The 22,424-nt window shown below is 44.1% G+C and overlaps 1 protein-coding gene across 1 annotated transcript in view; it reads left to right on the top strand.

Moving 5' to 3' along the window:
* Nucleotides 1-20,991, top strand: part of LOC120048874 (disintegrin and metalloproteinase domain-containing protein 22-like) — a 24,771-nt gene extending 3,780 nt beyond the window's left edge. The window contains exons 6-24 of the mRNA XM_038995173.1: nucleotides 1,608-1,692; nucleotides 1,818-1,908; nucleotides 2,053-2,104; nucleotides 6,646-6,745; nucleotides 6,940-7,011; nucleotides 7,126-7,218; nucleotides 9,638-9,769; nucleotides 9,859-9,922; nucleotides 10,048-10,153; nucleotides 10,318-10,437; nucleotides 11,662-11,830; nucleotides 11,973-12,084; nucleotides 13,331-13,421; nucleotides 13,542-13,595; nucleotides 13,770-13,970; nucleotides 14,814-14,914; nucleotides 15,038-15,104; nucleotides 17,161-17,284; nucleotides 19,084-20,991. Of these exons, the coding sequence (XP_038851101.1) occupies nucleotides 1,608-1,692; nucleotides 1,818-1,908; nucleotides 2,053-2,104; nucleotides 6,646-6,745; nucleotides 6,940-7,011; nucleotides 7,126-7,218; nucleotides 9,638-9,769; nucleotides 9,859-9,922; nucleotides 10,048-10,153; nucleotides 10,318-10,437; nucleotides 11,662-11,830; nucleotides 11,973-12,084; nucleotides 13,331-13,421; nucleotides 13,542-13,595; nucleotides 13,770-13,970; nucleotides 14,814-14,914; nucleotides 15,038-15,104; nucleotides 17,161-17,284; nucleotides 19,084-19,104 (1,855 nt within the window). The 3' untranslated portion in view covers nucleotides 19,105-20,991. The remainder of the gene's footprint in view (nucleotides 1-1,607; nucleotides 1,693-1,817; nucleotides 1,909-2,052; nucleotides 2,105-6,645; nucleotides 6,746-6,939; nucleotides 7,012-7,125; nucleotides 7,219-9,637; nucleotides 9,770-9,858; nucleotides 9,923-10,047; nucleotides 10,154-10,317; nucleotides 10,438-11,661; nucleotides 11,831-11,972; nucleotides 12,085-13,330; nucleotides 13,422-13,541; nucleotides 13,596-13,769; nucleotides 13,971-14,813; nucleotides 14,915-15,037; nucleotides 15,105-17,160; nucleotides 17,285-19,083) is intronic.
* Nucleotides 20,992-22,424: the final 1,433 nt, after the last annotated feature.

The following is a 22,424-nucleotide window of genomic DNA, read 5'->3' as shown; positions in this document are numbered from 1 at the left end:
GGTGGTATGGGTTCTGTCTGTCTCTATGTGGGGTGGGGGAGAGGGGGTGGTATGGGTTCTGTCTGTCTCTATGTGGGGTGGGGGAGAGGGGGTGGTATGGGTTCTGTCTGTCTCTGTGTGGGGTGGGGGAGAGGGGGTGGTATGGGTTCTGTCTGTCTCTGTTTGGGGTGGGGGAGAGGGGGTGGTATGGGTTCTGTCTGTCTCTGTGGGGTGGGGGAGAGGGGGTGGTATGGGTTCTGTCTGTCTCTGTGGAGTGGGGGAGAGGGGGTGGTATGGGTTCTGTCTGTCTCTGTGTGGGGTGGGGGAGAGGGGGTGGTATGGGTTCTGTCTGTCTCTGTGTGGGGTGGGGGAGAGGGGGTGGTATGGGTTCTGTCTGTCTCTGTGGGGTGGGGGAGAGGGGGTGGTATGGGTTCTGTCTGTCTCTGTGGGGTGGGGGAGAGGGGGTGGTATGGATTCTGTCTGTCTCTGTTTGGGTGGGGGAGAGGGGGTGGTATGGGTTCTGTCTGTCTCTATGTGGGGTGGGGGAGAGAGGGTGGTAGGGGTTCTGTCTATCTCTGTGTGGGGTGGGGGAGAGGGGGTGGTATGGGTTTTGTCTATCTCTGTGTGGGGTGGGGGAGAGGGGGTGGTATGGGTTTTGTCTGTCTCTGTGTGGGGTGGGGGAGAGGGGGTGGTATGGGTTCTGTCTGTCTCTATGTGGGGTGGGGGAGAGAGGGTGGTAGGGGTTCTGTCTGTCTCTATGTGGGGTGGGGGAGAGGGGGTGGTATGGGTTCTGTCTGTCTCTGTGGGGTGGGGGAGAGGGGGTGGTATGGGTTCTGTCTGTCTCTATGTGGGGTGGGGGAGAGGGGGTGGTATGGGTTCTGTCTGTCTCTATGTGGGGTGGGGGAGAGGGGGTGGTATGGGTTCTGTCTGTCTCTGTGGGGTGGGGGAGAGGGGGTGGTATGGGTTCTGTCTGTCTCTGTGGGGTCGGGGAGAGAGGGTGGTAGGGGTTCTGTCTGTCTCTGTGTGGGGTGGGGGAGAGAGGGTGGTATGGGTTCTGTCTGTCTCTGTGGGGTGGGGGAGAGGGGGTGGTATGGGTTCTGTCTGTCTCTGTGGGGTGGGGGAGAGGGGGTGGTATGGGTTCTGTCTGTCTCTGTGGGGTCGGGGAGAGAGGGTGGTATGGGTTCTGTCTATCTCTGTGTGGGGTGGGGGAGAGGGGGTGGTATGGGTTCTGTCTGTCTCTGTGGGGTGGGGGAGAGGGGGTGGTATGGGTTCTGTCTGTCTCTATGTGGGGTGGGGGAGAGGGGGTGGTATGGGTTCTGTCTGTCTGTGTGGGGTGGGGGAGAGGGGGTGGTATGGGTTCTGTCTGTCTGTCTGTGTGGGGTGGGGGTGAGGGGTTGGTATGGGTTCAGTCTGTCTCTGAGTGTGTGTGTGGGGGGGGGGGGGGGGGGGGGTTCTGATGCATTTTAGTCATTTCAAACCATGCTTCCTGTCAGGCTGGTCTGTAATAGACTGTCATAGCCCCAAATGAAAAAGTTAACATTGGCTGTTGGTGACATCCTTATTTGACGGGACAAAAAAGTCTGGGAACCCCGGTTTAGAGATTTAATCACTTCCTCTCTTTTTACCAGAGGGAACCGGTTCCATAGCAGCTGGGGAGGAGCTTCCTATATGGGAGGAGTCTGTTCTCTAACTAAAGGGGGAGGAGTCAACGAGGTAGGCCCCGCTTCAGGATAAAAATGGACCAGGATCAGCATCTCTTTTAGGCCCAATTTAACAACTTACTCTCTCTCTCTGTTCTCTCTCTGTTCTCTCTCTTTTCTCCTCCCTTCCTCTGTCAGTATGGCAAGACAGATGAGATGGCCATAACCCTGGCCCAGTCTCTGGGACAAAACATTGGCATCTTTTCTGACAAGAAGAGGATCCTCAACGGTACAATTCTGTACACGTACACGTACACAGACACACACACACACACACACACACACTCACAGGCCACACACTCACAGGCCACACACACGCTGGCCACACACACATACTGGCCACACAGAGACATGTATGTTGTGTGTTCCACAGGCGAGTGCAAGTGTGATGACCGTTGGTCTGGCTGCATCATGGATGATGTTGGGTAAGTTTAATCTAAAGTACTTTGTTTCCCAAACAACCCGTCGCACACTGCCACGGCAACAGACCCCATCTCCCGCGGCAATGCCGACATTCCAAACGTGTGTTCCCTCTGTGCATCTCTGTGTCGCTGTGATGTCATAGTGTGTTAGTCTCTTAGAGAAGAGGGTTGTCACTATCTGACCATGTTAGAAAGGATGGAAGTACTGCACTTTTAACCACTAACCCTAACTCACCATAACCTTACCCCTAACTCTCACCCTTAAACCTAACCCTCAACCTTAAACCTTAATACTTGTTCATCAGTTCTGATGATAATGCCACCTTTGTTCATCTTAGCCTGGACAGAAAGTGACTACCCAGAAAAACAGTCAGTCTGACTTAGTTGGACATTTAGACAGGGGAAATCATCTGAATTAGGACAAATAATACATTCACAGTGATTATCTTGTTAGTGTTGACTCTTCTAGGACACACGTTCTGCTAGCGGAACCCCTTGACAACATTCCGCTGAAAAGGCAGCACGGGAAATTCAAAAATATTTTTTTGAAATATGTAACTTTCACACATTAACAAGTCCAATACAGCAAATGAAAGATAAACATCTTGTTAATCTACCCATCATGTCCGATGTAAAACATGTTTTACAGCGAAAACACAACATATGATTATGTTAGATCACCGCCAAGTCCAAAAAAACACACAACCATTTTCCCAGCCAAAGATAGGAGTCACAAAAAGCAGAAATAGAGATAAAATTAATCACTAACCTTTGATGATCTTCATCAGATGACACTCATAGGACATCATGTTATACAACACATGTATGTTTTGTTCGATAATGTGCATATTTATATAAAAAAATCACAGTTTACATTGGCGCCATGTTCAGAAATGCCTCCAAAATATCCTGAGAAATTGCAGAGAGCCACATCAAATAACAGAAATACTCATCATAAACTTTGATGAAAGATACATGTTTTACATAGAATTAAAGATACACTTGTTCTTAATGCAACCGCTGTGTCAGATTTAAAAAAAACTTTACGGAAAAAGCACACCATGCAATAATCTGAGATGGCGCTCAGATATAAACAACATTTCTCCGCCATGTTGGAGTCAACAGAAATACGAAATTACATCATAAATATTCCCTTACCTTTGATGATCTTCATCAGAATGCACTCCCAGGACTCCTAGTTCCACAGTAAAGTGTTGTTTTGTTCGATAATGTCCATTATTTATGTCCAAGTAGCTACTTTTGTTGGCACGTTTAGTACACATATCCAAACACTCACGCAGATCCAGGCAGACGTCAGACGAAAACTAAAAAAAGTTATATTACAGGTCGAATAAACTTGTCAAACTAAGTAGAGAATCAATCTTTAGGATGTTGTTATCATAAATATTCAATAACGTTCCAACCGGAGAATTCATTTGTGTCTATAGAAGTAATGGAACGCAAGTCGATATCATGTGGAATGCGCTTGACCAGGACCTGGCACTCTGCCAGACCACTGACTCAAACAGCAAACAGATCCATATCCCACTGGGATTTCAACAGGCGATGAGTTGAAAATTGACCAGCCTCAGAATTCTCACTTCCTGTTTGGATTTTTTTCCTGTTTGGATCATATGGCAGGTTTTCGCCTGCCATATGAGTTCTGTTATACTCACAGACATCATTCAAACAGTTTTAGAAACTTCAGAGTGTTTTATATCCAATAGTAATAATAATATGCATATATTAGCATCTGGGACAGAGTAGGAGGCAGTTCACTCAGGGCACGCTATTCATCCAAAGTGAAAATGCTGCCCCCTATCCCTAAAAAGTTTTAACAATGTCTGGCGCATTAGAAAATATTTTAGACTGCATTGTAGTTCAGGAAATGTTCCACTAGATGGCAGTAGAGACTGTTGTTTACTCCAGACATCAGTAACTTCAGGCACTGGACTGTTTGTCCAGGGATTCATATTAGTAATACTATCTGTGAGTGATTGGTCATGTCCTTAACTGCCACGTAGAGTTTCACCAATCACATTCTATGTTCTGAATAATATGTTATACCTCTCTCGGTTAACTGTGGAGCTCTTGTGCTGTCCTTGTCAGCCAAATGTTCACCGTTCATTGTGTATTTCTGTGTGTACACGCTTGCTGCTTTGCAGCTTGTGTGGGTGAGTGTATCTATATGGATGCAACTGTGTGTGAGCGCTTTGTGTGTTAGTATGGAGGATGTGTGTCTTTACCCCTCTTCTTTAATACCTCTTGCATTTCCCCTCAATCCCAAATGGGACAGCAGGTGAGCAGAAGCTTGGCTAGAACGCTGCTCGTGCAGTTTGAACCAATCGGCTGCCTGGAAGGGTTGTCAGTCATCTCAACCTTTCCCATTCCATCCAATAGCATTACGGCCTCTGTGGCTCGACGTCCCGCCGTAGCTTCGTCTTCTTCTTCTTCTTCAGATGATGATGCAGTATAAAGAAATACAGCTCTGTGGTCTGATCTCAGCTGTATTTATTTATGTTCATTATGTACATATATTTTTCAGATTTATTTTCATATTTTTTCAGTTTTGGGCTGATGTCACTCGCTGAGCACTTTTGGAGCAACGGATTGTACTACTGTTATACTCATAGGGGGATCCCTTTTCCCCCTTAAAGCTTTGACAATGAGCCCTACCCATCATGTCTTGTCCATCTAACCGATTGATACAGTCTGCAATGTCATTCCCGTACGAGACCAACATGATTTATCTCCATTAATACTGTACTCAACAGCACTGACCCCTCTTAGGATTCTATCTTTGATATTGTTATCTGACTTTTGCAACCTCTCCGTGGGGTCAGCATGTCACATGTCAAAGGTCAGAAGTTATTATTTACCCTTTCCCCAGCACATGGCTCTTACCCAGACTCCCTCTCTCTAAGCAGAGGTCAATGGTATTTCAGACACTCGTATTCAATGAGCAAGTATCAGTCACGCCCATTGATGGACTTTTTATTTTCTCTTCTCAGCGCCTGCATGTCTGTTCCTATTAACTAATACTGACAGTCTACTGTGTGGTGGTTCTCTCCATCAAAAGGGTTGGGGTTCTATCTGGGTTCCTTAATTAATGTGTGTGTGTGTGTGTGTGTGTGTGTGTGTGTGTGTGTGTGTGTGTGTGTGTGTGTGTGTGTGTGTGTGTGTGTGTGTGTGTGTGTGTGTGTGTGTGTGTGTGTGTGTGTGTGTGTGTGTGTGTGTGCGCGCGTGCACAACTGGGTTGTTAGCCAGCCTGGGGGTACCATAATGCACTGGATGAATGAGAGACTTGTGTTTGTATCACCCTGGGTTCCTCTGTGTTAGGTTCTTCATTACTGAGGGTTTTACTATGTTGAGGCTATGTTGGGGCACCGCCCACAAATGGGAAATGTTCTTTATCAGTCATCATACACGATCCTCTCTTCATTTAGAGTGTTTAGCGAGAGAGAAGAAGAGACCGAGAGAAACATAGAAATAAGTAAGGGAGGGTTGATGTATATCTACATTGCCAGTGATTCATTGGAGGTCTCTCTCTCTCTCTATCCCTCTCTCTGTTATTGTGAGCCTTTGTTTGATTGCTAATCAGTATGACTCTCACTACTATTGTAAGTGCTACAATAATCCACACTCACCTCAGCCCCTTGACTTCCACCATTTCCTTTCTCCGGGAAAGCTCCTGTTGGGCCCAGGATTTGCTGCATTGTGTTTACAGCACTAGCTCCCATTAGCCACTCACTAGCATTACTACTCAAAGCGGATACATATTTGCTGTATCATTTAGCAACAGTGCTATGGCGAGACAGGACAATAGCATCTGAGGCTAAGCCCTGATTGCAGGAATGCAGAGCAGCAAGGGGTCAACACTAACAATGACAGACTAACAACAGAAAGACCCCTGATTGAGTGTCAGTTGCTTACTAGCAAACCAGGTGCTGTTGATTACTTCAGGACAAAGGTGGTCTGCAGAAATGTATTAATTTCAAGTCAATCAATTTCTGCAACAAAAGACACCTTTGTCCTTAAGCTATCAATGGGACCTGATTTCTGCCACCACACATCACTGATTGTGCATAGGTTATGATTCACAACCAGAAGCAACAACAAGGACAACAACAATAATGTGACAAATATTATTTCCTCTACACACCATCAGTCAATATTAATCTTGTATGCCAATGCCATACCGCTACTCTCCCTATTCTTTGACTGTGGTCATCAACAGATAAAAGGTGTGTTATTCTATAGATGGTGGGCTGTAAGGGATTGGATTGGACTGAAATTGAACCAACTCTTAGAATCAGTCAGAAATGTTAGTCAGTCTTGTTCAACACGTTTTGTGGTGAATGTTTCCTTCCTGTTCATATACGGTAATTTGTAAGTATATACCACACTACTGGCCTTCTCTCTGTAAGGACAACGCTAAAGCAACACAAGAGTGGCACAGTGTGTCTCAGAGGGATGTGTGTTGTTGTTGACGTGCTGCAGTTGTTTCCACTGTAACTGCGTGACTCTGTGGTTGTGTTGAACAGCTTCTACCTGCCCAAGAGGTTCTCCAACTGCAACGTGGAGGAGTACCATACCTTCCTCAACAGTGGTGGTGGAGCCTGTCTCTTCAACAAACCCATAAAGGTACACACACACACACACACACACACACACACACACACACACCCCTGGAGGGGATAATGAAGAAAATAACTTCAAAGCTTATAAAGCGCTTTTCTTAAATTTCACCTAAAGCACTTAGATTAACCTAACCACTCTCTTTCTCTCTCTCCTCTCTACTCTCTTTCACTCTCCCCCCTCGCTCTCTGTGACTCCAGCTGGTTGACCCTCCAGAGTGTGGGAATGGTTTGGTGGAGCCAGGGGAGGAGTGTGACTGTGGCAGCCCAGCGGTGAGTAGCTGAGAGTGGACAGACATTGGCCCTAGACACCTCTGGTCCTGGAGAATCTACAGGGAACCTTGATTCATATGCGTTTGTTTATATGTGTTTGTGTTCCTTCACTAGGAGTGTGAGAGGGAGGGAGAGAAGTGCTGTCAGAAGTGTACACTCACACAAGGCTCAAAGTGTAGCGACGGACTCTGCTGTAACAACTGTCAGGTACAGGACACTATGCATTGTCACAACACGCATATACAGTGGGGCAAAAAAGTATTTAGTCAGCCACCAATTGTGCAAGTTCTCCCACTTAAAAAGATGAGAGAGGCCTGTAATTTTAATCATAGGTACACTTCAACTATGACAGACAAAATGAGAAAAAGAAATCCAGAAAATCACATTGTAGGATTTTTAATGAATTCATTTGCAAATTATGGTGGAAAATAAGTATTTGGTCAATAACAAAAGTTTATCTCAATACTTTGTTATATACCCTTTGTTGGCAATGACAGAGGTCAAACGTTTTCTGTAAGTCTTCACAAGGTTTTCACACACTGTTGCTGGTATTTTGGCCCATTCCTCCATGCAGATCTCCTCTAGAGCAGTGATGTTTTGGGGCTGTTGCTGGGCAACACAGACTTTCAACTCCCTCCAAAGATTTTCTATGGGGTTGAGATCTGGAGACTGGCTAGGCCACTCCAGGACCTTGAAATGCTTCTTACGAAGCCACTCCTTCATTGCCCGGGCGGTGTGTTTGGGATCATTGTCATGCTGAAAGACCCAGCCACGTTTCATCTTCAATGCCCTTGCTGATGGAAGGAGGTTTTCACTCAAAATCTCACGATACATGGCTCCATTCATTCTTTCCTTTACACGGATCAGTCGTCCTGGTCCCTTTGCAGAAAAACAGCCCCAAAGCATGATGTTTCCACCCCCATGCTTCACAGTAGGTATGGTGTTCTTTGGATGCAACTCAGCATTCTTTGTCCTCCAAACACGACGAGTTGAGTATTTACCAAAAAGTTATATTTTGGTTTCATCTGACCATATGACATTCTCCCAATCTTCTTCTGGATCATCCAAATGCTCTCTAGCAAACTTCAGACGGGCCTGGACATGTACTGGCTTAAGCAGGGGGACACGTCTGGCACTGCAGGATTTGAGTCCCTGGCGGCGTAGTGTGTTACTGATGGTAGGCTTTGTTACTTTGGTCCCAGCTCTCTGCAGGTCATTCACTAGGTCCCCCCGTGTGGTTCTGGGATTTTTGCTCACCGTTCTTGTGATCATTTTGACCCCACGGGGTGAGATCTTGCGTGGAGCCCCAGATCGAGGGAGATTATCAGTGGTCTTGTATGTCTTCCATTTCCTAATAATTGCTCCCACAGTTGATTTCTTCAAACCAAGCTGCTTACCTATTGCAGATTCAGTCTTTCTAGCCTGGGGCAGGTCTACACTTTTGTTTCTGGTGTCCTTTGACAGCTCTTTGGTCTTGGCCATAGTGGAGTTTGGAGTGTGACTGTTTGAGGTTGTGGACAGGTGTCTTTTATACTGATAACAAGTTCAAACAGGTGCCATTAATACAGGTAACGAGTGGAGGACAGAGGAGCCTCTTAAAGAAGAAGTTACAGGTCTGTGAGAGCCAGAAATCTTGCTTGTTTGTAGGTGACCAAATACTTATTTTCCACCATAATTTGCAAATAAATTCATTAAAAATCCTACAATGTGATTTTCTGGATTTTTTTTCTCATTTTGTCTGTCATAGTTGAAGTGTACCTATGATGAAAATTACAGGCCTCTCTCATATTTTTTAGTGGGAGAACTTGCACAATTGGTGGCTGACTAAATACTTTTTTGCCCCACTGTATGCACATATGCATAATCAATCAATGAAATGTATTTATAAAGCCCTTTTTACATCAGCAAATGTCATGAAGTGTTATACAGAAACCCAGCCTAAAACCCCAAACAGCAAGCAATACAGTTGTAGAAGAACGGTGGCTTGGAAAAACTCCCTAGAAAGGCAGGAACCTAGAGAGGAACCAGGCTCTGAGGGGGTGCCAGTCCTCTTCTGGCTGTGCCAGGTGGAGAGGAACCAAGCTCTGATTGTGTGCCAGTCCTCTTCTGGCTGTGCCAGGTGGAGAGGAACCAGGCTCTGAGGGGGTGCCAGTCCTCTTCTGGCTGTGCCTGGTGGAGAGGAACCAGGCTCTGAGGGGGTGCCAGTCCTCTTCTGGTTGTGCCAGGTGGAGAGGAACCAGGCTCTGAGGGGGTGCCAGTCCTCTTCTGGCTGTGCCAGGTGGAGAGGAACCAAGCTCTGATTGGGTGCCAATCCTCTTCTGGCTGTGCCAGGTGGAGAGGAACCAAGCTCTGAGGGGGTGCCAGTCCTCTCTGGCTGTGCCGGGTGGAGAGGAACCAGGCTTTGAGGTGGTGCCAGTCCTCTTCTGGCTGTGCCAGGTGGAGATTATAAGAGTGCATGGCCATTAAGACCAGATTGTTCTTCAAGATGTTTAAATGTTCATAGATGACCAGCAGGGTCAAATAATAATTATAGTGGTTGTAATCTGTGCAACAGGTCAGTACCTCAGGAGTAAATGTCATACACCTGCTGACATGCTTTGACCTGTGTTGTGTTGTGTGTGGGCAGATGGAGTTTATGGGCGTGGTGTGTAGGGAGGCAGTGAATGACTGTGATATTCCAGAGAACTGCACTGGTAACTCCAGCCAGTGTCCCCCAAACGTGCACAAGATGGACGGCTACTCATGTGAAAAGGAACAGGTAAGAGATATCAAGAATAATCAGAGTGGACCAGTTGGTGTGTACAGGTGTGTGTTTGTGTTTGACGTGTACCATTCCTCTGTGTCCAGGGTCGTTGCTTCAACGGGAGGTGCAAGACCAAAGACAGACAGTGCAAGTACCTGTGGGGAGAGAGTGAGTAACAAAACTCTTTTGATTCAATCACTGATGAAAACGTTTTTGTCCACCTCAATGACACTCAATGCAGGGTTATTTTTATAGGTTGTGACATCATCCCTGTTCATTGTTTGATTTTTCAGAGGCGACCGCTGCTGAAAAGTTCTGTTATGAGAAGTTGAACATCGAGGGGACAGAGAAGGGGAACTGTGGGAAGGACAAAGACACATGGGTCCAATGCAACAAGCAGTAAGGACACCTGTTTGAACACAGAACACAATACACAGAATACAATGACATGCCATCGCACTGTACTTCTATCCTTGAACATAACATGTGTCCAGCAAAGTTTAGGTAAGTAATGGAACCTGAACTTAGAGAGAAGGTTCATCACTACTTCCTGTGTGTTTCAGAGACGTGCATTGTGGGTACCTGCTATGTTCCAACATATCGCCGGCCCCCCGACTAGGAGAGTTGCAGGGGGGACTGACGTCCTTCTCTGTTGCACAACACAGCGCCTCGCTGGACTGCAGGTACACACACACACACACACACACACACACACACACACACACACACACACACACACACACACACACACACACACACACACACACACACACACACACACACACACACACACACCACTCAGCCCAGTGTGACTCGGTCAGAGGTCATCAGACTGATTCATTCAGCGTGTTATGGTTCTCCTTGGGTTGCTAAGGAATTACAGTCCATTCATAGATATTTACACACGCTGATTGATAAAGCGACCTCCTTATATTTACGTCACTAAACACAATTACTATTTAGCGGAACAAAATTCCTATTGTGTTTATCTATAATTGTACTGTAATTATCATGAACACACAACACCACCAACCCACACATGCACCTTTAGTCAGACTCTCTCTGGGGATGCAATTTGTCTCAACTGATGATTGATTTATTTTATTTATTTATTTAATCATTCAAAAGACGCATATACAGTATATAGCCAAGAACAAGAAGTCCATGCATTAAAAACCTAGCAAGGATAACACGATAAAGTCTTAGCTTATTTAATAATAGGACATAAGAAATGCCACAAATTTGAAGAAACATAGAAAACGGGATTTAATTGTTTCTGGTAAAATAATGAAAGATTAGAAAGAAGAAACAGTATTTGACATATGGTCCATTGTGGATGATGCAGGCCTCCAGAGCATATACAGAATAATGTCTCTAGCTCTTTCTCTGACGATGCAGGCCTCCAGAGCATATACAGAATAATGTCTCTAGCTCTTTCTCTGACGATGCAGGCCTCCAGAGCATATGCAGAATAATGCCTCTAGCTCTCTCTCTGACGATGCAGGCCTCCAGAGCATATACAGAATAATGTCTCTAGCTCTTTCTCTGACGATGCAGGCCTCCAGAGCATATACAGAATAATGCCTCTAGCTCTCTCTCTGACGATGCAGGCCTCCAGAGCATATACAGAATAATGTCTCTAGCTCTTTCTCTGACGATGCAGGCCTCCAGAGCATATACAGAATAATGCCTCCAGCTCTCTCTCTGACGATGCAGGCCTCCAGAGCATATACAGAATAATGCCTCTAGCTCTCTCTCTCTGACGATGCAGGCCTCCAGAGCATATACAGAATAATGCCTCTAGCTCTCTCTTTGTGAATTCAATTCTATATTTGATTTATGTCCCTGTGTAACTTCTATATGAATGGATCCCCTGTAACTGTGTTGTGTTGTGTGCTGTATGTCAGTGGCGGTCATGTGATGATAGACGGGGACAGTGACCTGGGCTATGTGGAGGATGGGACAGCCTGTGGGACAGAAAGGGTCTGCTTCAACCACAAGTGTCTGCCCCTTCAGGAGTTCAACTTCAGCACCTGCCCTGGAACCACCGAGAAGACCATCTGTTCTGGACACGGGGTACGGATACACACACACAAATGCACAAACACACACATGCATGCACACCCACTTTCTCTCTCTCTCTCTCTCCAACCTTTCAGCTCCTAATACATATTTTTTGGTGTGTGTGCCTGCATGCTTGTGTATGTGTGTGTTGCAGATTTGTAGTAACGAGCTGAAGTGTGTGTGTCACTTGGGTTGGACTGGAGACGATTGTAACTCCACATCTCCTCTCAGCTACCTGGTGGTTGGACCCACCGCCTCTGTATCAGGTACAAATAACTCCACACGTCTCACTATCTCTCTCTCTAACTCTTTCCCTCTCCCCCTATTTAAATAAGCCCTGCTTATAAATATCTCTCTTCCTATCTCTCTCTCTCTCTCTCGCTCTCTCTTTCTCTCTCTTCCTCTTGTTCTTTCTCTCTCTCTGTCTCTCTGACTCTCTCTCGCTCTTTCCCTCACACTCTCTCTCCCTTTCTCCCTCTCTCTCTCTAACTCTCTCTAACACTAACTCTCTCTCTCTCTAACTCTCTCTCTAACTCTCTAACACTAACTCTCTCTCTAACTCTCTCTAACACTAACTCTCTCTCTAACTCTCTCTAACACTAACTCTCTCTCTCTAACTCTCTCTAACACTAACTCTCTCTCTCTAACTCTCTCTAACACTAACTCTCTCTCTCTAACTCTCTCTAACACTAACTCTCTCTCTAACTCTCTCTAACACTAACTCTCTCTCTAACTCTCTCTAACACTAACTCTCTCTCTCTAACTCTCTCTAACACTAACTCTCTCTCTAACTCTCTCTAACACTAACTCTCTCTCTCTAACACTAACTCTCTCTCTCACTCTCTCTAACACTAACTCTCTCTCTCTAACTCTTTCCCTCTCCCCCTATTTACACAAAGACTCTGTAAGAGGTTTTGGTTCGACATACATATTTAAGCCTTTATTTTCATCATAAATCATTGGTTCATTCATTGTTTAGTTATTTTGCATATAATCGTTATTTTTGGCCTTTACGTTTGCATTAGTATCTGTTTTTTTTTTAAACAACCAGGCACATCTTTCTTTTTGTTTGTTGTTTATTTTCACACACATTCTTTGTCGACAGGCTCATGTCATTGATGGAGTGACGCTGAGGTCAGATCTGAGTTCCTCTTCATTGTGTTTGCCCCTTCTGTGATGTCACTTCCTCCTCTTTCTCCTCCTCTCACCCCATCCCAGTCTCCCCAGCCTGTAGTCAGTCATGTTTTTGAATCCTTCTACGTTTCCCCTCAAAAACATACACATCAATGTTTGTAATCTGTTTCCTCCCCCTCTTTCCTTTCAGATCTCTTCCCTCTGAGTGTGCTGTGTTTTAGTGTACTATTGAAGTGAGGTGTACCCACTTGATCACTTCAAAGTGTATTTCTCCTACAGATTAATCTGGAAACAACTATAATACAGTTTGTTTATAAAGTGCTCTCTCTCTCCCCCCCACCTCTACCCCCACCCCCCCCCCCCCCCCCTCTCTCTCAGGTATCACCAGTACTAACATCATCATCGGAGCCATCACTGGCTCCATTCTGTTCCTGGCTCTCATCCTGGCCATCACCGCCTGGGGATACAAGTGAGTACAGCTGGACCTCAGCTCTAGACCTGGGATAGCTGACTAGTTAGGATTAGGAACTGGTTTGGGATCCTGTCATTGGTCAGTGTGTCTGACGTGACTGTCCTTCTTCACTAACAGGAGCTACAGACAGCGGTGCTACGTTGAGTCAGAGGTTCACAGAAGATTCTGCAGGTTTGTCATCCTTATTCTTTCCCATTTACATTTTTGTCATTTAGCAGCGTGACTTACAATTCCACATTTTCTATAACGGTCATTAGTTGTTGATCTATTTATTTGTTGATGTGTTTGTGAAATCACATCTATGTCATGACAGTGTTCAGATGTCTGTTTGTTGGCGTTTCTCAGGCAAATGCCTCCGGGTGACTATGTGAAGAAACCCGGGGATGCAGACTCGTTCTACAGTGACCTGGCCCCTGGGGTCAGCACCAACTCAGGCTGTAGCTCCAAGAAGAGGTCTGGCTGTCTGTCTAACCTGCAGATATACACGCTCTCTTTCCCCCCCTCCATCGCCTCCATCTCACAAAACATCTCTCTGTTTGCATTCAGGTGTGACATCATCTCACTGCTATCGCAAACGTCTCTGTGTGTGTGTGTGTGTGTGTGTGTGTGTGTGTGTGTGTGTGTGTGTGTGTGTGTGTGTGTGTGTGTGTGTGTGTGTGTGTGTGTGTGTGTGTGTGTGTGTGTGTGTGTGTGTGGTGAGGGGGTTTCTTATTTTGTGTGTGTCGAGGGTATCTTGTCTTGTTCGCAATATGTGTAGTTGGTTGCAATATGCTTCTTTCTGCACATTCTTCTCATCATGTTGTCATGGTATCACTCCCTGTTGTCATGGTATCGCTCTCTGTCATCATGCTATTGTTCACAGTCGTCATGGTGTGGTAGTCTGTTCTCATGGAATGTACCATCAGTCTCCTTCCTGTCCTCCTCCTATTTTGAGCTGTCTGTCTGTTCTCTACTGTAGACAAAGGAAAATAATATTATAATAATATACAGTCGTGTGTGCATACATTTTACGTATGGGTGGTCCCAGAAATCAAACCGACTAAACATATGTTGTAAATCTGGGCTCCCAAGTGGTGCAGCGGTCTAAGGCGCTGCATCTCAGTGCTTGAGGCGTCACTACAGACACCCTGGTTTGATTCCGGGCTGTATCACAACCGTCCGTGATTGGGAGTCCCATAGGGCGGCGCACAATTGGCCCAGCGTCGTCCGGGTTTGGCCGGTGTAGGCCGTCATTGTAAATAAGAATTTGTTCTTAACTGACTTGCCTGGTTAAATAAAGGCTAAATAAAAAAATAAAAAGTCTGGGAATCAGGTTGTCAGTAATGATGATCGTGAGGATAATGGTTATCACAGTTTCACAAGGAAATATAACTCTGTGTGTGTGTGAAGGTCTAACGGTCTCTCCCACTCGTGGAGCGAGCGAATCCCTGACGCCAAACACATCTCTGACATTTGTGAGAACGGGCGACCCAGGAGCAACTCATGGCAAGGTAAATACACACACACACACACACACACACACACACACACACACACACACACACAGAGCACACACACAGAGAGAGTTATATTTCCCTGTGCTAACCGTGTGTTACTGTGGCCTTCCTCTGTAGGAAATCTGAGTGGAAATCGCAAGAAGTCGAAAGGGAAGAAGTTCCGTCCTCGCTCCAACTCTACAGAGTAAGTCACCATGTTCCTGGATGGGCTTCCACATGGCTCAGGGATTGTATTTACACCCATCCAAATCAGCTCAAATAGCAGCAAGCCAAGAGGTTCTGTATGGTGAAATAGACTAATACAAATTGTGGGGTTCTTGTAGAATCTGTGAATCCAGCATTTCACAAGAACTTTATAAGAAAGTGTATTAATGAGTTACATTGACTATTACCAGATTTTGTTACCTCAGAGACGCCATGGTTCTAGAATGTTGTACTACACTGTTCTATAAAGAAAAATGGCATTGTAGAGTGCATGTGGGACTTGGCAGTCACTATGGCCATGCTTGAACGGACAAAGGCTATTTGTTTTTATCTAGGGGTTAGTGTTATGGGTGAGGGTAAATGTAAAGGTTAAGTGTTAAGGTCAGGGCTATTGCTTATAAAGAGGACATTTGTGAAACCATACTTCTGTTCTTTCTAGCATGGCCACTCACGTGAATGAACACAATTAACGCCTTGTTGACCTTTCAGCCTTGTTGATCTCCCAGCCTGTTGTTGTTTGTTTGTTTGTTTCCTGGTCTTGGCACCTGAGGTCATTTGCAGAGCAACTGTTCTTGTTTGAATGCATGGGAGTGCATGAGGAGAATTTAACTGCTTGGACCGATTTGTGACATCTGGCCAAAATGCAAATGACCATCTTACTAAAACACACATTCATCTAGTCAAGTTCTTCACAGTCCCATCTTGTCTTCCTCTCACTTGCATCTTGGTGGTGTGTGTTCAGAATGTCTTTGGTCTGCTCTGCTCTCCTAAAATATCTCCTCTTCCTCCCTCGTCCTCTTTCTCCCTCTTCCTCATCTCCATCCTCCTCCCTCTCATCCTCTTTTTCCTCCTGTTTCCTCTTCTCCTTTCCTCCTCCCTTCTCGATGTGTCTATCAATCCCCACTCCTGCAGGTATTTAACCCCTCGCTTCCAAACAGAGCATTATGATGTAACTAAGTGGGTAGAAGATGTGAATAAAAACACTGAAGGACCCTACCTTAGGTATTACCTCAGGTCATCTCCTATTCCTCAACAACGCCCACCCCCCTCTTTTAACTCCCCTTTGGCTTGGTCCTTGTATTTGGGTTCAATTTGGCCAGCGGAGGTAGGGAAGGGTTATACCAGTGGTTCCCAAATGGGGGTCAGTTCCCTTTATCACAGATAAAGAGCAGATTGATTGGTAGTTCTGGTGATGATGTCAGAGCTTTGGTTGGCAGCTCTTGGTCCTCTTGTGTCTTTGGACTCCCATGAATCATTGCTTTTAGCTTACGATGATTCCTTCTAGGATTTAGGATGGTTGGATGTATCAATAGCTGCTGAACTTTTACAACAGTTTTACATTTTGTTGAGTATTGAGTAACATAATTGTCTTGCTTCATTTGTAATGACACCAAAAAGGAAGTCTTTAGAAATAATCTCTATTACTAGTCTATTTCCTTATTTCCCTCTGTTGCTCTTGCCATCTTCTCTCTCTTTATCTCTGCATGTTCAGTGTTGGGTTTGCTCTGATGTCATCATTGTGCTACACACATGTCTGAGTCCCCTACTGAGTGTCTCTGTGCTCACCGGCCTGGTCGGTTCACATTTATCCACCATGACACCATCTCCACTACACCTTCTGGTCCTGCACCAGCCCAGATACGCCCCAACACAGGCACAGGTCTAGTCAAATGAACTGTACTCAGTGGGTGACTGACTGACCTGCCCACTCCCACTCCAACCACAGCACAGCTGGCCCTGTTGCATTGCTGATGATGGTGCAGCGGTTGATGATGTCATAGGCAGGTCGATGCGAGGTAGAGGTGACTGTTCCCAGACCAGGGCTGTTCAGGCTGGTCTACTCTGGCACAGGCAGATGCTTCCCCTAACCACAGCTCTAGGGTCAAATTATCGTACCCTCAACCTGAACCTTAACCGTTAGGGTCATGAAAAAATGTCTGCCTCAGTGTTTAGGGGCAACTTCTGCCTATTCCGGGCAGATCAGTAAGAATGATGATGTCACCGTTTATAGTGAGGTAATTTCCTGTCTCTTTCAGGACGCTCTCCCCGGCGAAGTCACCCACCTCCTCCACGGGGTCCATTGCATCCAGCCGGAGGTACCCTTACCCCATGCCCCCCCTCCCCGACGACCAGAGGAAGGCCAACAGGCAGAGTGCCAGGGTAAACTACTATAATAACACAGTATATAGCACATACTGCACATAACATCTCATATGTAACATATACTGTACATAACATCTCATACGTAACATATACTGTCATAACATCTCATACGTAACATATACTGTACATGACATCTCATATGTAACATATACTGTACATAACATCTCATACGTAACATATACTATACATAACATCTCATACGTAACATATACTGTACATAACATTTCATACGTAACATATACTGTACATGACATCTCATACGTAACATATACTATACATAACGTCTCATACGTAACATATACTGTCATAACGTCTCATACGTAACATATACTGTACATAACATCTCATACGTAACATATACTGTACATAACATCTCATACGTAACATATACTGTCATAACGTCTCATACGTAACATATACTGTACATAACATCTCATACGTAACATATACTATACATAACATCTCATACGTAACATATACTGTCATAACATCTCATACGTAACATATACTGTACATAACATCTCATACGTAACATATACTATACATAACATCTCATACGTAACATATACTATACATAACATCTCATACGTAACATATACTGTACATAACATCTCATACGTAACATATACTGTCATGACATCTCATACGTAACATATACTATACATAACATCTCATACGTAACATATACTATACATAACATCTCATACGTAACATATACTGTCATAACGTCTCATACGTAACATATACTGTACATAACATCTCATACGTAACATATACTGTCATAACGTCTCATACGTAACATATACTATACATAACATCTCATACGTAACATATACTGTACATAACATCTCATACGTAACATATACTGTCATAACATCTCATACGTAACATATACTGTACATAACATCTCATACGTAACATATACTATACATAACATCTCATACGTAACATATACTGTACATAACATCTCATACGTAACATATACTATACATAACATCTCATACGTAACATATACTGTACATAACATCTCATACGTAACATATACTGTACATAACATCTCATACGTAACATATACTGTACATAACATCTCATACGTAACATATACTGTCATAACATCTCATACGTAACACATACTGTACATAACATCTCATACGTAACATATACTGTCATAACATCTCATACGTAACATATACTGTCATAACATCTCATACGTAACATATACTGTCATAACGTCTCATACGTAACATATACTATACATAACATCTCATACGTAACATATACTATACATAACATCTCATACGTAACATATACTGTCATAACATCTCATACGTAACATATACTGTACATAACATCTCATACGTAACATATACTATACATAACATCTCATACGTAACATATACTATACATGACATCTCATACGTAACATATACTGTCATAACGTCTCATACGTAACACATACTGTACATAACGTCTCATACGTAACATATACTGTCATAACATCTCATACGTAACATATACTATACATAACATCTCATACGTAACATATACTGTACATAACATCTCATACGTAACACATACTGAACATAACATCTCATATGTAACACATACTGTACATAACATCTCATACGTAACATATACTGCACATAACGTCCTAGAAAGTAGGTAAATACAGTAGTAGTTCATGACGTGTGTACTATAAATACCCCTACTGCATTGTGGGGTTAACTGCAGTTAAGGTACTGAAGCCATTATCTAATTATAGTCTTTGTCTCTTCATCTCGTTTCTCTTCCTGCAGCTGTGGGAGACTTCAATATAACACTCCTGTTATCTACTCTGCAAAACTACTTAAGAACTACATTTTCGTCCACTTTTCTATGAATTAAAAAATACAAATCAAAACAAAATTGAAATAAAATGACGAAAAAAGTGAGCAACTGGTATGAGCGGAAAAGAGAAGCGGAGGAATATGAAGAGGAGGAGGGTGTGAGAGTGTGAGAGTGTGTGCGAGGTCCGTCAGACCTGACCTGCTCAGTAGGGGACGCTACAGGGGCCATCTGTCATTCCTACACTGACAAGCCAAGACAGAACGAGGCAAGACAAGATCCCTTTCAGATTAGTTGGAGATCCACCAGAGATCAGCCCTTCACTCATTGGTGAGGAAAAAGCAAAGCTGTTGTGATGGTAACGGTGCAGACAGAGAGGAGAGGCCTCGTTGGGGATGTCTCCCCCACTCCCAACACCCCAACATCCCCCCAGCTTCCACCACACTCTTCTAGCTCCTCCCTCAAACTGTCCCACCTTACCTTACTCACCTCCCCCCAACCCCCCTCTAGCCCTGCCCCCATGTAAACTCTCTCCTCTGATTGGTGCTCCTCTCTGTTGAGGGGCGCGGACAGCTATCATATCGGCAGATTTCTTTACCATTTTGAAGCACGCTGTTTAATTACTGTAGAAAACTCCAACACTGTATGCATGAGAACCCCCTGTTAATCAACTCTTCCTAGTGTCATAAAGAAGAAGAAGTCTGGGACGGACAGCATGCGGGGGATGGTGATGTCATACGTACTGTAGGCCTTTAAGCTTTCTTTACATTATAGGCTTCTTCTATCTCTGTGATCAGCGACTCATTATGAACTGTATCACACATTATACTAGCCAACTACCCCTGACATGGACCCTAGACCCTAGCCACTCCCTGTTCTCTTTCTTTCGCCGTGTCAGGTTTTCCTGAAGGATTTAGTTATCGTTGTAAATATGTACAGCTTAAAGGCAGAGTAATGTGTGCTTTTCTTTTTTACTTACTGAGAGGTGAATGATGAAGGGATGCTCCCCCTCTTCTCTACTCCTCCTGCGGTGGTTCGTGTTATAGACAGACAGGGTCTCGTAGGTCTTTGTAGAGACCCCGTACTTGTTTTTTCTGTCTGTTTCTCTCTTTTCATTTCTGACTTAACTCTCTTCTCTCCCGTGTGGCTGTGTGAACACTCCAGCTTTCTTTTTCTTCCACAGCAGAATGTACAAACAGTGTTCTATATTTCCTCTTTGTGTCATCCTTTTCTCTGAGTAATGCACTCTCAGTCACAGCCCGTCATAATTAAGACAGTAAACTTAAGAATGTCATTGATTTATAACATTACTGAGCATTTTATCCATTTGGATATTGATAATGGTGAATATGATTTGAACTAAGATAGTCCCATGAGCCCTTCCTCGCTACAGAGGGGAGAGAACAAGTGTTTTTTTTGTAGTTTTAGATGTGATATACATGTTCATTTAGCCATGGTGGTTTAGAGAATTTGGAGAAATGTCCTGTGACTATAATCATCCCACACTACGGTCTGTGTGTACAGCAGGGACAGACTGGCCATCTGGCATTTTGGGCAAATGCAAGACGGCCTGGTCCATTTTTTACACAGTGGGCCTGTCTTACTTGTTTTTTGGGGGGGGGAATGATAATTATCTTGCTAATAATGGGGGCCTCGAGGAAAGAAATGGGCCGTTGTGTTTAAAATGCCAGAGCCGATTTCTGGTCCCAGTCCGCCCCTGGTACACAGTGTAAGACTGACATAACAGATAGATACAACTGGAACCGACAACGCCACTGAGATCCAACTGGACGATGTGGGAATAACAATGTGGAAACTGAACATTGTGTCAGATGAATTTGGATTTGGGATTTATTTGGATAAAATTATTAAAATGTGCATTTTTGCTTTTGTTTTGTTTCCTACTGTAAGTTTGCCCTGCTGTCTGTAAATGACGAAGTGTCCTGTACAGTGCTTGCTGTTTGAGATTTATAGGACCAACAGAATGACAATGGATCTACTAGCTAGCACACTATGGCTGTTCTCTAGTAATCTGTCTGTGAGGCTGTAATACGAAATAAGCATGTCATTGAAATACTTTTTCCTTGATTGCCAATTGCTGTTATCTTCTTGGAATTTCATACCACAAACCCCATTCCAGTAGTGAACAGGTTTTCAACATAATCAACCAGGTCTCAAACATTTTCATGAATGGCCCGAGGAATCTAGTGGTTTAAATGTGGCTTAAGATTCAGGTTCAGGTTCTTACCTACTCAGAGTAGGATAAAGTGTCCCTAGTCACTGATCCAAGGTCAGTTTTGTATCTTACCCCCCTGATGGTAAATGTTGTGAATTGGGGAGTGGAAAGCTGATCTTAGATCTGTGGCTAAAGGGAAACATATTTGTACAGAAGTCACAACCCCCATCCTGTAGTTACTGTACTGTCCATATCAGTTAAGCCTGCTGTATGTTAACTGCGTATGCTTAAGTTTCAAATGTGGGCACTGATCGTTTTGATTTTCTACTGTATGCACTATAGATATTAAGATCACCACAATATCACATTAATATTGCTACTGTATGACAAGTCTCAAGTATTTTTTTTTACTCTTAATTAAGTTCCTTTATATGTTCACTTCTCAGTGTTGTGTACAGCCGTTATTCAGACAGACAAACTGCATTATTGTTCTTCTGTGCGTTGAGTGGAATGGAGATATGATGCGGCCATTTTCGTTTTTAAAGCACACACTAGTCTCGGACCGCTCTGGCATGTGAAGATCTGTACGTGTCTTCTATGGTATGAGGATGGGACACAGCTATAGCAACATGGGGTGCATTATGCTATAGAGATCTATGCAGGTGAGCTCATGTTGACTAAAGCTCTCATCACTCGTCTTATTTCAATTACGATATGATTGGCTGGTGCTTAGTAACTTGAGATTTGACCAAGGGATTACCTAGGCCGTGGTAATATGAAAATAAAGGATCATACTTGTCAAGCAATATTTTAAATATCACACTGTCTTAATTCTGACATCTATGATAATTTACCTGCAGGTCATAGGATTGAGGTATATTAGACGTTAGGATGGTGGCAGGTGTAACCTGTCCAGGTAACAAGATGTAACTTGTCTGATGTGTGTTATCTGTATTAGTGGCTTGACTGACGTAACCCAACCGGACCCACAGAGAAACGTCCAAACGCACACAAAGTATGGACAGATTCTTGAATGTATCAATACAACCAAGCACCAACCACCCAGCCGTAGCCTGTGGAGAAGTAGGTTATATCAGGCCTCTGAATGCACCATGCAGTCTACTGAGAAGTAGGTTA

This window comes from Salvelinus namaycush, chromosome 5, assembly GCF_016432855.1.
Source record: "Salvelinus namaycush isolate Seneca chromosome 5, SaNama_1.0, whole genome shotgun sequence".
Classification (NCBI taxonomy): domain Eukaryota; kingdom Metazoa; phylum Chordata; class Actinopteri; order Salmoniformes; family Salmonidae; genus Salvelinus; species Salvelinus namaycush.
The sequence above is the reverse complement of the archived record's forward strand: the minus strand, read 5'-3'. Positions and strand labels throughout refer to the sequence as shown.